At 47.9% G+C, this 14,493-nt stretch overlaps 1 protein-coding gene across 1 annotated transcript in view; it reads right to left on the bottom strand.

Annotated features, from left to right (window-relative positions):
* The window catches only part of POLR2G (RNA polymerase II subunit G), a 42,369-nt gene that overhangs the window by 19,718 nt on the left and 8,158 nt on the right, over nucleotides 1-14,493 (bottom strand). The window contains exon 5 of the mRNA XM_073554633.1: nucleotides 3,492-3,557. Coding sequence (XP_073410734.1) covers nucleotides 3,492-3,557 — 66 coding nt within the window. The remainder of the gene's footprint in view (nucleotides 1-3,491; nucleotides 3,558-14,493) is intronic.

The following is a 14,493-nucleotide window of genomic DNA, read 5'->3' as shown; positions in this document are numbered from 1 at the left end:
TTGGAGGACGGGACTCGAAGAAGCGATCCCGTGGACGAGAAACGAACTTTATCTTGTATCCTGAAGATACAACTTCCCTGACCCAAGCGTCCTCTACTGAGGCCAGCCAGACGTCCCTGAAGAAACGGAGTCAAACTCCCAAATGGGAGGGACCCTCGGGACTTCGTTGATAGTCATGCTGATGTGGACCGTCCAGATCTGGACCTGGAGGGTCTGCCCTGGGAGGAGTGAGATCGCCAGGAGGGAGTGGGTCTGAAGGACACCTTCTTTCTATCCTGGCGTGCCTGCGGTCTTTGTTGGTTAGAGAAGTTCTCTGCCGTATTGAAGCGGCGGAAAGCCCGAAAGGGCCGAAAATAACGCCTTGGTGGGGGTCTGCGAGACTTGGACTGAGGGAGGAGGGAACTCGTGCCTCCAGTGGCGTCCTTAATAATCTGGTCCAGCTGGGATCCAAAGAGATGCGCTCCCTGAAAAGGCAGATTGGTAAGAGACTTTTTAGAAAACAAGTCCGCCTGCCAAGCCTTGAACCAAATTGTACGTCGGATTGCCACTACGTTGCTTGACGCCTGAACAGCGCAAGACGCAGCATCCAAGGAAGCAGAAAGCAGATAATCCCCTGCAAGGGAAATCTGGTTGGCCAGATCGGCCAATTGCTCTGGTTGGCCCTTATCTAGGATGCCCTTACGGAGATCCTCTGCCCAAGTGGCTATGGCCTTTGCTACCCAAGATAAGGCAAAGACTCGCTGCAGCCGCTTCGAATGCTGACTTTGCCAAGGATTCTATAATTCTATCACTAGAATCCTTTAGTAACGCTACACCTGAAAGCAGGAGAACAGTGTTATTAGAAAGTCTGGACACGGGTGCGTCCACCGAGGGGGAAGCAGACCAGTTGTCAGTGAGCTCTTTAGCAAACGGATACAGCATGCCGAGGCACTTCCCTCTTTGAAATCGCCTGGACGGATTTTCTCTTTCCCTGGCAAGGATCTTGCCAAACTCAGAGTGGAAGGCGAATACCCTGGAAGGTGTTTCTGCCCGTCTGAACGAAACCTACTGATCTGAGGATTTCGCAGGGGAATCAGATATTTCGAAGGTGTGGTTAATCGCCGCAATGAGGTTCTGTACCGTAACCTTCATGTCCGCGTCCTGGTCAGAATCCAGCTCTAAAATCCCTTCAGAAGACATATCTGAGAACGCTTCACCTGACTCGGGTGAGGAGGCACGGGAGGGCGACTGCTGGGACGGACTAGGTGCAGATGAGAGGCCAGGAGAGGATTCCGGCCGGAGATCCTGCCTGGGCCTTTTGCGGCTTCTGCTAGCTGGCTCAGATGGAACGTCTTGCGACCTGCTGGACCCTGCAGAAGTGTCCAGGGGCAACTTATCAAGAACGGCCACTAGGGACTGAGACACCCTGGTGAGGTCTGCCACAGATTGTGAAAGAGACGAGGCCCAGCCAGGAATGGGGGGGGGTTCGATTTCACGTGGCGCAGTAGATGGCTCCTGGACTGCATCATGCTGAATGGGATTGCTGCAGTCCAGGCAGAGGGGAGTAGGCTGTCCTGAAAGAAGTTTGCGATTGCAAGAGGAGCATGCGAAAAACTAGACTAGGGTGCCCGTGGGGGCTGGCGGACGGCCACGTTCAGACTTAGAATTAGACATGGTGAAGGAAGAAAGGAAGAAAAGAAGAAACCTGCGGAAAAGCCGGAAGGTTGGGGGACGGAAAGGCAGAGTAGGGTGTCAGTCTGCAGTTGCAGAACTACTCACGGTCTGGTGTCCCCAACAGAGATGTATTAAGCACTTGTAAATGGCAGGGGTCCAGCAGGAAACGCTGGCATCCGCTTCGTCTCCGGCTGTTAGGCTGCAAAGATGGCGGCAGCCTGATGTGAGGAAGAAAAAGCGCGGTTTGAGGGTAAGAAGAGGAAGGGCGGAGCTAGCCGCCTGTACCAGAAGGAAAATCACCTCCTCTCCCTTCCCAGCCACAAGACTCGAGAGGCGGTGGGAGGGCTTAGGAACGGGCGGGAGCGCAGCCGGCCTATGGGAACGAATGGGGAGGCATGGTCGCGACGGGCGCGAAGGCCCAAACTGAAGCCGGGTACTAAATTTGAGACGGCGGCCGCCTGTCAGCACGGGGCGGCGCGGAAGATCTGCGGTGCAGCCGCGTCCGCCCCTAAAGAAGCCGCCGCCAGAACCCTGCTCCCAGCCGCAACCCGCGCCAGAATACCGGCAGTGGGGTGAAAAAGACCCGCACCGCAGCCGGGGCCTAAAAGGAATGCGGCGACAGTCGGGAGGAGCGAGCAGCCGATAATCTGCGGCGCTACCTTGGCGATGCTCCCAGGTGCAGTTTCTTCTTCAATAAAGGTACCTTCTTCATCCCACGCTGTCTGTTCCTCTTTTACGTATTCGCGCCTCGTCCAGCCAACAGGCTCTGGTGGGCGAGTGGGTGGGAGGCGGGGGGGCAAGGACCATCCATTTTCGCTGGCCGTCACCTGTGCTGAGCCTGTGGTCCGCCCGGAGCACTATGAGGATACGGGGTGACCGTACACGCCGTACTCATAGCCTCTTGTGGGAGTACAGTTGTGACTGTTCACACTGTATCCCTCCGGAAACCTGAAAAGGAACGACGCACATCGAGGTAGATATGGGTCCAATGAAGGACCCATATCCACCTCCTACTGACACCAAGCTAAACTGAGGAATTTCCTGTCGGTCGGTGGGGTGTACACTGCGGAGGAGGAGCTAACCTTTTTTGTGCATAGTGTCAGCCTCCTAGTGGCAGCAGCAAACACCCATGGTCTCTGTGTCCCCCAATGAGGCGAAAGAGAAATAAGTATTTCATACACTGCCAATTTGCAACTTTTTCCACCTACAAAGACTGGAGAGATCTGTAATTTTTATTGTAGGTACACTTCACCTGTGTGAGACAGAATCTAAAAATAAAAACAGGAAAATCACATTGTATGATTTATACATAATTAAATTGCATTTTATTTCATGAACTAAGTATTTGATCACCGACCAACCAGCAGGAATTCCGGCTGTCACAGACCTGTTAGTTTTTCTTTAAAAAAATTCTCCTACTCTGCTCTCATTACCTGTATTAATTATGTAAAAATCATACAATGTGATTTTTATGGTTTTTATTTTTAGATTCTGTCTCTTACAGGTGAAGTGTACCTACAATAAAAATTATAGACCTCTCCATTCTTTGTAGATGGAAAAACGTGCAAAATCAGCAGTGTATCAAATACTTATTTTCCCCGCTGTATTTCTCCTTGTAGGAAGTCAAGCTAGTTAATTTCTTTCCTTTGAAAATATTGCATTACTGGAATTCCTGGACTACAGGTCGAAAACGTAATGGCGTCAGTTTAAGAGCGTTGAAGGACCTGAAAGGATCCCATCAATGCTTCACCCTTAGTGGTTTAAACATAAACAAAAGCAATTTAGATTAAAAAAGAGAACAGAAATGCATGTGTAATTGTCAGACATTTGGCTCTTACCTCATCTACAGTCTTATAACACGGTGGGTTGGAATTTGGATCAAACTCCATTTCAGAAGGGATTGACTGAAATAAAAAATATACATTAAAACACCACACAAAAAAATGGCAAAAAGGCCAGATGTTAAATCAACCCCCCAGCTCCCTCCTAGCACCAAGCCATTTCCTATGACTATGCAACATTCTGGCAAATCTGTAATAAACTTGTCTATCTGAAATAAAGCTGTTAATATACAAAATGCAAGTTGGGTGTGGTGAAGTCTTACATTTAGTATTTGGTGTCCTGCTGAAAGCCTTGGAATACTAGGGTCATCATCTAATCTTTTGGCATTTATTGCGTTGGTGATGTGTCTGACTGCTCAGAACATTTACATTTCTTCACAGCTTAAAAAGGTATTCTATTTAACACAGGTCTGTGGAGTCGGAGTCGTGGAGTCGGAGTTAGTTTTGGTTGGAGTCGGAAGAAATGTACCGACTCCGACTCCAGCTTTAAAAAAAATGTATTAATATTTCATAATTGAACTTTCATATGAATTTTATAAATGTTACTCAAATATATATGTTCTATCAAACTATGAACAACAGTGATAAGCAGTTCTGCTGGAGATAGAGACATTTCTTACTTCTTGTGTGTCACTGTTCTCCACTGCCCTTATCTAATCTTATACTTGGTTAACCTCATGCTGCCCCAACCCCCCTACTTACAATGTATGAAACTGAAAGTGAAAATGTGTTGCAAATTCTTAGTAGTAAAGCTCCTCCTCTAGACTAGATCATACTAGGTGTGCGTCTTCCAAGCATCTCACAGCTGCCTGCTACTCAGAAGAGGAAGACTGTAAGAAGTATTATCCTTTCAACAAACTTTGCATCAGTTAACTGTGAGTACATGAGGAATAACAACAGTATTACTGACCACTATATCAGTTGTACGACCTGGCAATAATTTTGTACAATTGTTTTTAGGAAAAACAATTGTCATTTGGATTGTGAATGCAGAATTAAAAACCTGAGAATGTCAAAGAAGCATCACATTAAATCAGCTGTATTTGAACATTTCACCATCACTCAAGATAGAAAACATTATGTCTCAGTGTATGACAAATGATCCAGACGAAAACAAATGCTGTAATCATAGAATCGTAGAGTTGGAAGGGACCCCCTGGGCCAACCCCCTGCTCAAAGCAGGATTCGCTAAATCATCCCAGTCAGATGTCTGGGACTTCCATTGAAGGAGAACTCACCACTTCTCGTGGCAGCCTGTTCCACTCATTGATCACTAACTGTCAAAAAGTTTTTTCTAATATCTAATCTGTGTCTCCTACCATTCAGTTTCATCCCATTGCTTCTAGTCTTTCCTTGTGCAAATGAGAATAAAGTTGATCCTTCTACAATGTGACAGCCCTTTAGATATTTGTAGACAGCTATTAAGTCTCCTCTCAGTCTTCTCTTTTGCAAACTAAACATTCCCAAATCCTGCAACCTTTCCTCATAAGACAGGGTTTGCAGACCGGTCACCATTCTGGTCGCTCTTTTCTGAACTTGCTCCAGTTTGTTGATGTCTTTTTTAAAATGTGGTGCCCAAAACTGGACACAATATTCCAGATGAGGTCTGACCAAAGAGGAGTAGAGGGAAATAATGACTTCACGTGATCTAGACTGTATGCTTCTGTTAATACATCCTAGAATTGCATTTGCCTTTTTTGCTGCTGCATCACACTGTTGACTCATATTCAGTCTGTGATCTATTAGTATACCCAAGTCTTTTTCACATGTGCTGTCACTTAGCCCTATTCCTCCCATTCTATATATGCTTTTTTCATTTTTATTCCCCAGATGTAGTACTTTGCATTTCTCCCTGTTAAAAACCATTCTGTTAGTTGCTGCCCACTTCTCCAGTTTATTTAAATCTTTTTGAATCCTCTCTCTCTCTTCTCTAGTATTAGCTATCCCTCCTAGCTTTGTGTCATCAGCAAATTTAATCAGTTTACCCTCAATTCCTTCATCTAAATCGTTGATAAAGATGTTGAACAATACAGGGCCCAGGACAGAGCCTTGTGGTACCCCACTTGAGACATTCTTCCAACTGGATGTGCAGCCATTTACGACCACTCTTTGGGTCCGATCACTAAGCCAGTTATGAATCCACCTAACAGTTGCCTTGTCCATTCCATACTTAGTCATTTTTTCAATAAGGATTGTATGAGATACTTTGTCAAATGCTTTGCTGAAGTCAAGATATACTATATCTACAGCATTTCCTTGATCCACCCAATCAGTGATACCGTCATAGAAGGAAATTAAGTTAGTCTGACATGACTTATTAGTTACAAACCCATGCTGACTCTGTTTAATCACTTCATTCTTATCCAGGTATTGACATACATGTTGTTTAATAATTTGTTCAAAGATCTTTCCTGGTATAGAAGTCAGACTCACTGGCCTATAGTTGCCTGGGTCCACCTTCTTCCCCTTTTTGAAGATAGGAACAACATATGCTCTTCTCCAGTCTTCTGGCACTTCTCCTGTTCTCCAAGAATTTTCAAAGATTATGGAGAGGGGTTCAAAAATTTCTTCTGCTATCTCCTTCAGTACTCTGGGGTGTAATTCATCTGGACCTGGAGACTTGAATTCATTTAGGTTAGCTAAGTGCTTCCTCACTATCTTTCTGTTTATAGATATCCTGGATACTTCTATTCCCTTAATAGGACAGTGAATAACAGTTGATGTTACATTTCCTTTCTGAGAGAAAACAGATGCAAAATAGGAATTTAAAAGTTCAGCCTTCTCAACATCCTGTCTTACCATTACATCATTTTCATCCTGTAAAAATCCTATAGCATCTTTGACTTTTCTTTTACTTTTGACATATCCCCAAAATCCTTTATTATTGCTTTTGACATCTCTTGCAAGCCTCAATTCATTTTCAGCTTTAGATAATCTGATTTGTGCCCTGCAGGTTCTGCAGACAGCATTATATTCTTCTTTAGATATGCCTCCCTCTTTCCATTTTATAAACATTTTTTTCTTCCTTTTTAGCATGTGCTTAAGTTCTGTGTTCATCCATCCTGGTTTCCTTAAATGCTTCCTATTCTTCCCTCTTTTCGGAATTGTTAACAACTGTGCTTTGAGAATTTCATTTTTCAAGATTTCCCATCCTTCCTGGACATTTTTGTCTTTAAGGATATCCAGCCATTGGATCCCTCCAATTTTCTTTCTGAATCCCTTAAAATCTGCCTTTCTGAAATCTAACCTTGACGTCTGAGTCTTCACAGGTCTTCCGCCTCTAGTTATCCAAAATTCTAAAATAGCATGGTCGCTACCTCCTAGGGTCCCAGCCACTTTTACCTCCTCAACCATTTTCTCCCTGTTTATAAGGATTAGATCCAAGGTAGCAGTTCCCCTTGTTTTCTCCCTTACCTTTTGGAAGATAAAGTTGTCAGCAAGAGAGGATAAGAATTTCCTTGACCTATTAGTTTTGCCTGAGAGAGATTCCCAACAAATGTCTGGATAGTTGAAATCTCCCATGACAACTATGTCATATTTTTTGGAGAACTTGGCCATTTGATGCATAAAGAGTTCATCCATATGTTCAGCTTGCACAGGCGGCCTGTAGTAAATGCCTACAATGGTGTCCTTTCCATTGTTCTGTCCTTGTATTCTTACCCAAACAGTTTCCACAGAACTCCCAGTCTCTGAAGCTTCAATCTCTGTGCAGATATACGCGTTTCTAACATACAATGCGACACCCCCTCCTCGTTTATCAAGTCTGTTTCTTGCAAATAAGTTGTATCCTTCTAGCCTTGTATTCCAATCATGTGTATCGTCCCACCAAGTTTCAGTGATTCCAATGACATCATATTTCTTTTCCTGTGTTAGTAGTTCCAATTCTCCTTGTTTGTTGCCCATGCTTTGTGCATTAGTATAGAAACATTTTAGTTTGTGATTGGTTTCTCTATCTCCAATATTTTTATTAATTAGATTCTTTCGTCTTTGTTCTTCCTTTCCACTTCTAATAGCAGAGTTCTCAATAGCATTTGTCAGGTGTATGGCTTTTTCTGGTCTTTTGCTTCCCTTCCCATGTTGTTCTAGTTTAAAGCTCTCCTTTCAAGTGTAGCAAGGCAACTTCCAAATACATGCTTTCCAGTCTTCGTAAGGTGCACCCCATCTCTAGCAAGTAGTCCATCGTATAAGTAGTTCACTCCGTGATCCAGAAATCCAAATCGTTGCTGACGGCACCATCGACGTAGCCAGTTGTTCACCTGCAGAATCTTATTCCACCTCCTTTTTCCATGGCCATCCACTGGGAGGATGGAAGAGAAGACCACCTGCGCTCCCAGTTCTTTCACTTTCTTGCCTAAGTCTTCAAAGTCTCTGCAGATGGTTTCCAGGTCGTTTCTTGCGGTGTCATTTGTCCCCACATGTAGTAGCAGGAATGGGTAGTCATCTGTAGGTCTGAAGAGTCCTGATATCCTGTCAGACACATCTTTAATTTTTGCACCTGGAAGACAGCACATTTCTCTTGAAGTTATATCCGGTCTGCAGATAGCGGCCTCTGTTCCTCTCAACAGGGAATCCCCCATGACCACCACTCTCCGTTTCTTCTTCACAACATTTTTCTTTCTCCATCCAGGAGGACTCTGAAGGCGTACAAGGTTGCTGTTTGTTGGCAAAGTCTTATCCTGATGTATTTCTTCATCGTTTTCCTGCGTGAGAGCCTGGTACTGGTTTCTGAGCAGTATGGGTGCTGACTGCCTCCTGATCCTCCTGCTTCTCTGGGTCACATGTCTCCATTCCTCTGTTTCTTCAGGTGCACTTCGAATTTCTTCTCTTTCTGTAACATGAAGAGATAATTCTGCTCTGTCCAAGAACTCTTCACCTTCCTTAATGATCTTCAACGTAGCTAACCTCTCCGAGATTTTGCAACTTTTCCTCCAACAGGGACAGAAGCTTGCATTTGTGGCATGTGAAGTTTGGCTTTTCCACTGGTAAATCTGTGAACATGTAGCAAGAAATGCAGCTCACCAAATGGCTCCTGGCCTCTTCCATCTTGAGATTTCTTAAAAACGATGAAAGATGAGCCAAAATGTTTTTCCGATTTCCTCTTTTCAGCTGCAATAGCCAAAACCCAGTGATCGTTGAGCTCGCGGAGACTCTTCACTTATCCCAGAAGGCACTGGGAATATGCAAATGATCTCCTCAAGACTCTTCCCCTGGTTTTCCGATTTCCTCTTTTCAGCTGCAACGGCCAAAACCCAGTGATCGTTGAGCTCGCGGAGACTCTTCACTTATCCCAGAAGGCACTGGGAATATGCAAATGATCTCCTCAAGACTCTTCCCCAGGTTTCCCTCTTCCCCTGTGAAGCCAAGATGAGTGCATATTCAGGCAAAGATAAAAATGCTCCTACCAGAGCTTCTAATCTAAAGAGACATTTACAGCGCTTTCATCCAGAAGTACTGAAAGCAGTGGATGAGAAAGACTGCATCCAAACCAATGAACCAGTGCCCAGCTCTTCCAGCCAAACAAAGGAGCAGAGATCTTTGCAGCCATCAGTTGCAAGATATTTTGTCAGTGACAAAGTTACTATGACAATGACAGTAGATACTGTGATGTACCATGTCTGCAAGATATGTTTTCTGTTGCAATGTGCTAACAAATCCTCCATCCTAGGACATTGTAAACTCTCAGTAGTAGGAATTCCTTCCCCCCAGGTTTTATCAACCCTGCCACTTCCTCTGGAAGAGCAGGAATGTTAATTAGCTAGACCATCTTCCTCACACCATTTGCCTTCTCTCCTCTTCAGAGCGGGAAAAACTTCTTTGTTTGAAACGAATAAAACTATGAGAGACTATACCATAAGAACCAAATACCCTAGAGATATGAAAATCATATTTTTGTAACCTGAGCGGTCCCAGCTTCGAGACCACGTATGTTTCGAAGTTCTACCCTGTCCAGAACATGAGATAGGATTTGCGCCCAAATGGACGGTCATATCGCATAGATGTTTGATGTTTTCTTGATGGGCTCATTACGCTGGGAAACATGATACCACTGATGAGTCCATACCAGCTTCTCCCATAAAGTTATAGCTAATCTAAGTTTTGTAGCCAAAACATAACTTGGATAAGAGAGGTGGGATCAACCCAGAATGCACCTCTCTGTGATGTCACATAGGAAAGTCTATAAGGCATTTCCTGGGCAAACCAGCTCAGAACAGCTCAAGTCGTCGTGCTAGAAAGATCCAGATGAGCGGAGAAGTGCAGCTCCGCCTCCACCCACCTTAGCCGCATGGTCTGCCTAAGGAACAATATGGAACTGTGAGTGTAATCTCTTTGTTTTCTCCACTTTTATTTTATACCTGTACTGTACATATTTTATGTCTCAATTTTATAGCAATTTTTATCTGTAATCACTGTCCTCTTTCGGAAAATAAATTAAATTATTTAGATCTGTCTCCATGCTCTAAGAATCGAACTATACGCCTTTGATAGATAATCGCTACTAATTCAAGGGGTTTGCCACGGACCCTCTTAATTTAACACTGTGAATTAAGTAACCGTGACTGGTGGCAGCGCGTTGTGTACGGCTATTACGGCTTGCTGGCAGTCTAGAAGGGTCTTATATTGCTGAGTAAGGGGCTTCAGCCACAGCATTGATAATTCCCTTACTGCAGAAGCCTAATTGCCGGTTCACAACAGGCAGCCCGTCCGGCGACTAATTATCCTAGGTGCAGTTCCCTGACTGACCTGAGGGTAAGGGGGGCGCCGGAGAGCTGCGAGTTCCAAAGTGGAACTGAGAAAGTGGGATATACATAAATCCCCGCAGTACTTGGAAGATTGATAGCAGTGGTGGGGCATCCAAATTAAACTCCCCCTGCGGCAAATTGTAGAGCGAGATTAGCTTGCTGGATATTTTTGGTCACATGGTGCCAGTGTTGGGATAACTAAGATAAGCCCCACTGCGCCTGTGATAGCCGTGTGCCGGCATTGTGTCACGCCCCTCCGTCCGCTGATACACCCGTGTCAGTGGTGGGACTGTGACATAGTGGTGACACAGGGTCCGCTGTCCGTCGCGTTTTGGTGGCAGCGGGACTCCCGTTAGTGTCGCCCGTAAGTGGACGAACGGCGGTGGGCTGTTCGTCACATATTGGTGGCAGCGCGGTGGGATAATCCTAGAGCATTAGTGATTTGGTTTGAGCAATCATTCCTCTCACTAAAAACCTGCACGGTTCCTGCGGGAATCCTGCATCATAGGTTTTGGAGAACAGACTCAGTGGTTACTAGTCCTGAGACATTAGTGTGTACTTGCAAGTATCCCCCTCCCGTTTCTTCGTTTTTCTTTTTCTATCTTTTATTTGGCAACCATGGCGGCAAAAGGAGAACCTTGGTACACCCGGCAGACAAAGGAAGTTCTTGCTGCGTTATGCACGTACCAAGGCCTTGACGCCACGAACAAAAACAGAGCTCAAATGATCGCGGCTCTAGTGCAGCTGGACAACGACCAGAATCCAGCGAGCGCAGAAGTTGGCCCAAGTTGCAATGGGGCTGCAGCAGAGGCTCCACTCCTGAGCGCTGGCCCCACATTCAACCAGAACGGGGTGGACCCCTATCTGCAAATGGCCTTGGACGAACTCCCCGCCGAAGACAGTGATGGGCGGGTGAGGCTGATCCAGCAAGCTCGAGAGAGAGCAGAGCAGCGAGCCGAGCGCCAGGCGGAGAGAGCTGAGCGCCAAGCTGAGGCTGAGAGAGCCGAGCGCCAGGCGCAGAGGGCCCATGAACTGGAGGTACTCCAGCGGGGTGGGAATGCCCTCACAGCCCGAAGCCGTGAGCCCAGCAGCGTCCAGACTCCTAAACCCCGGCCAGAGCATTTTCCCGTGATGGAAAAGGACGGGGACTTGGACACATTTCTGCGAGCCTTTGAGAAAGCCTGCAGACAGTACCAGCTGCCTAGAGACCAATGGGCAAGGTACTTGACCCCGGGGCTAAAAGGCAAAGCCCTGGAGGCATTTGCTTCTCTTCCGCCAGAAGCCGATGATGACTATGACGCCATAAAGCAGGCGCTGATCGCCAAATACCGGCTGACACCTGAGGTATACCGAAAGAAGTTCCGACACCTCCAACGTGGCCCACACGATAGCTACAGTGATGTGGTGCAAGGACTCAGGACCCACTTTGACCAGTGGATCCATGGACTGTCCGTTGAAACCTTTGAGCAGCTACGGGACCTGATGATCAAAGACCAGTTCCTGCATCTCTGCCCAGCTGAGGTCCGACAGTTCATCCTGGACCGCGAACCAACGAACGCGGACAAAGCGGCGCAGATCGCCGACAACCACGAGGCCAACCGGAAGCCCGAGACGCGGAGGCCAGTCGCCACCAGCTGGAAAGGGGGTAAGCCAGCAACCAACCCCAATGCCCCAGCTAGCCGTCCCTCCGGAGGCCCTGTCCCTGTTGCCAACAACAGGCCGGCTACTGACAGTCGCCTGTGTCACCACTGCCAGCGGCCTGGTCACTTCTTTTACACCTGTCCGAATAGGCCGAAGAACCCCCCAGCCAAGGCCCCCGGGCCCAACGCCTCTGTTCTTTTGGTGGGAGGTGTGGTTGGGAGGGCTGACGACAACGTTCAACCTGTTCAGGTGGGGGCCCGTCTTGCTACAGGCCTCAAGGACACCGGGGCTGAACGAACCCTCATCCGTCCTGGACTGGCGGCCCCTGAAGAGTTTGTTGAGGGGAAAACCCTGACTGTCACCGGGATTGGAGGCACCCGTTGTCCCTTGCCAGTGGCACGAGTTTTTCTTGACTGGGGTGCCGGGAGCGGGTTGAGGGAGGTGGGAGTGTCTGAAAATTTGCCCACTGATGTTTTATTGGGGACTGACTTGGGGAGGATGGTTGCATACTATGTCCCTGACACCCTTCCCCAAACTGATAATAAGGGTAACGTTAACCCTGATGATGATGATGATGACGGGAAACTGAATGTGTTACCTGCTAATGCCTTGATGAGTAATGATGCAACTAACAACCATTCTTTCCCCAGGTACGATGCTGATGCTGATGTGAATGTACCAAAGCAAACTGATAACCATTCTTCTCCTAGGAAGGATGATGATGATGTTGATGTATCTGTGCCGACTGAACCCGTTAACCCTTTCTTTGAAGCGGTAGATGTGTCCACAGGTACCGAAGTGCTCAGCCCCGTCACTCTGCGGAGTGAGACGGCTGAGGAACCCCTGGCAGGAGTAAGCAACGGTGCTCAAGGAAATGGGGAGGTGCATGGGGACCATGAGGAAGGTAATGCCATGCAGCTGACCAGTGCCACCGAGGAAGGTAACTGGCCCATAAGTAGCACTGCTCCTGAAGTGTTGGGGGTGGATGGGGAGGTAGAGCCCAGGGCAGCACCAGCTGGTGGGTCTGCAGAAATCCCCAGGGAGACAGCATACATAGCAGCTGTCACACGCAGTCAGAGTGCCCAGATCGCAGGTAACGCACTGTCTTCTGGACCCTCTGCTGCTACAGGAGAGACTGAACCAGAGGTGAACCCAGAGCCGGTTCCAGAGGGTCCCAGTAAAGAGGGGACCCTGACGTCACTTCTGGCAGCCTCCAGCATGGAGTTCCAGGCTGCTCTGCACTCAGATGCCAGCCTGGAGAAATTGAGAGGTCTCGCCGAGACGCCCACCTCCAAGTCTGATAAGGAGAGGGTGTTCTGGGAACGAGGAAGGTTGTACCGGGAGACAGTACCCGGAGATCCTAAAAAGGAGTGGTTGAGGGAAAGACAGCTGGTCGTCCCCTATCAGTTCAGAACTGAGTTGTTGCGGATTGCCCATGAGATTCCACTCGCTGGACACTTGGGGATCAGCAAAACAAAGGCACGGCTGTCTCAACACTTCTATTGGCCCAAGATGGGGACAGATGTAACACACTACTGCGGCTCCTGTGCCACCTGTCAAAAAGTGGGTAAGGCGGGGCCTGCTCTTAAGGCTCCCCTTATTCCTTTGCCGGTGATAGAGGAGCCTTTCCAGAGAATCGCGGTGGACATTGTAGGACCGCTGTCCGTCCCCAGCAGCTCCGGAAAGCGATACATTCTCACCGTGGTAGACTACACTACCCGGTACCCAGAGGCAGTAGCTCTGTCTTCAACCAGGGCAGATAAGGTGGCTGACGCACTGGTGACCATCTTTTCGAGAGTAGGATTTCCCAGGGAGATGCTTACCGATCAAGGGCCCCAATTCATGTCTCGCCTAATGGAGGCTCTCTGTGAGAAAATGCAGGTGACGCAGCTGGTATCGAGTCCGTATCACCCACAGACTAACGGTTTGTGTGAACGTTTCAACGGTACCCTCAAACAGATGCTCCGCATACTGGTTGAGACCCAAGGGCGCGACTGGGAGCGGTACCTCCCACACCTGCTGTTCGCTTACAGAGAAGTTCCGCAGGCTTCGACCGGGTTCTCCCCCTTCGAGCTCCTGTATGGCAGGCGAGTCCGGGGACCCCTTGGGTTGATAAGAGAATCCTGGGAAGATGAGCCAAACCCCACAGAAGTGTCCATCGTGGATTATGTCATGCGCTTCCGTGACAAGATGCAGACCTTGACGCAGTTGGTGCATGACAACATGACGCAGGCTCAGGCTGACCAGAAGCGCTGGTACGACCAGAACGCCCGGGAGCGGACCTACCAGGTGGGTCAAAAGGTGTGGGTGTTGGTCCCGGTACCAACGGATAAGCTTCAGGCAGCCTGGGAAGGCCCGTACGTCGTCCACCAACAGCTCAACCCGGTCACCTACGTGGTCACGCTTGACCATGCTCGGGGTAGGCGCAAGGCCTTTCACGTCAACATGCTGAAGGCGCACTACGAACGTGAAGCTTGCATCCTACCGGTCTGCAATCTGCCAGAGGATGGGGAGGAAGATTCCCTCCTGGACATGCTGGCCCAGGCCAAGGCCAATGGGTCCATTGAGGACATGGAGATAAGTGGTTCTCTCACCGTGTCCCAGCGGTTGCAGTTGAT

Source organism: Dendrobates tinctorius, unplaced genomic scaffold, assembly GCF_039654945.1.
Source record: "Dendrobates tinctorius isolate UK_male_01 unplaced genomic scaffold, ASM3965494v1 ptg000211l, whole genome shotgun sequence".
In the NCBI taxonomy this organism is placed as follows: domain Eukaryota; kingdom Metazoa; phylum Chordata; class Amphibia; order Anura; family Dendrobatidae; genus Dendrobates; species Dendrobates tinctorius.
This window is presented reverse-complemented; position numbering and strand designations above follow the sequence as displayed.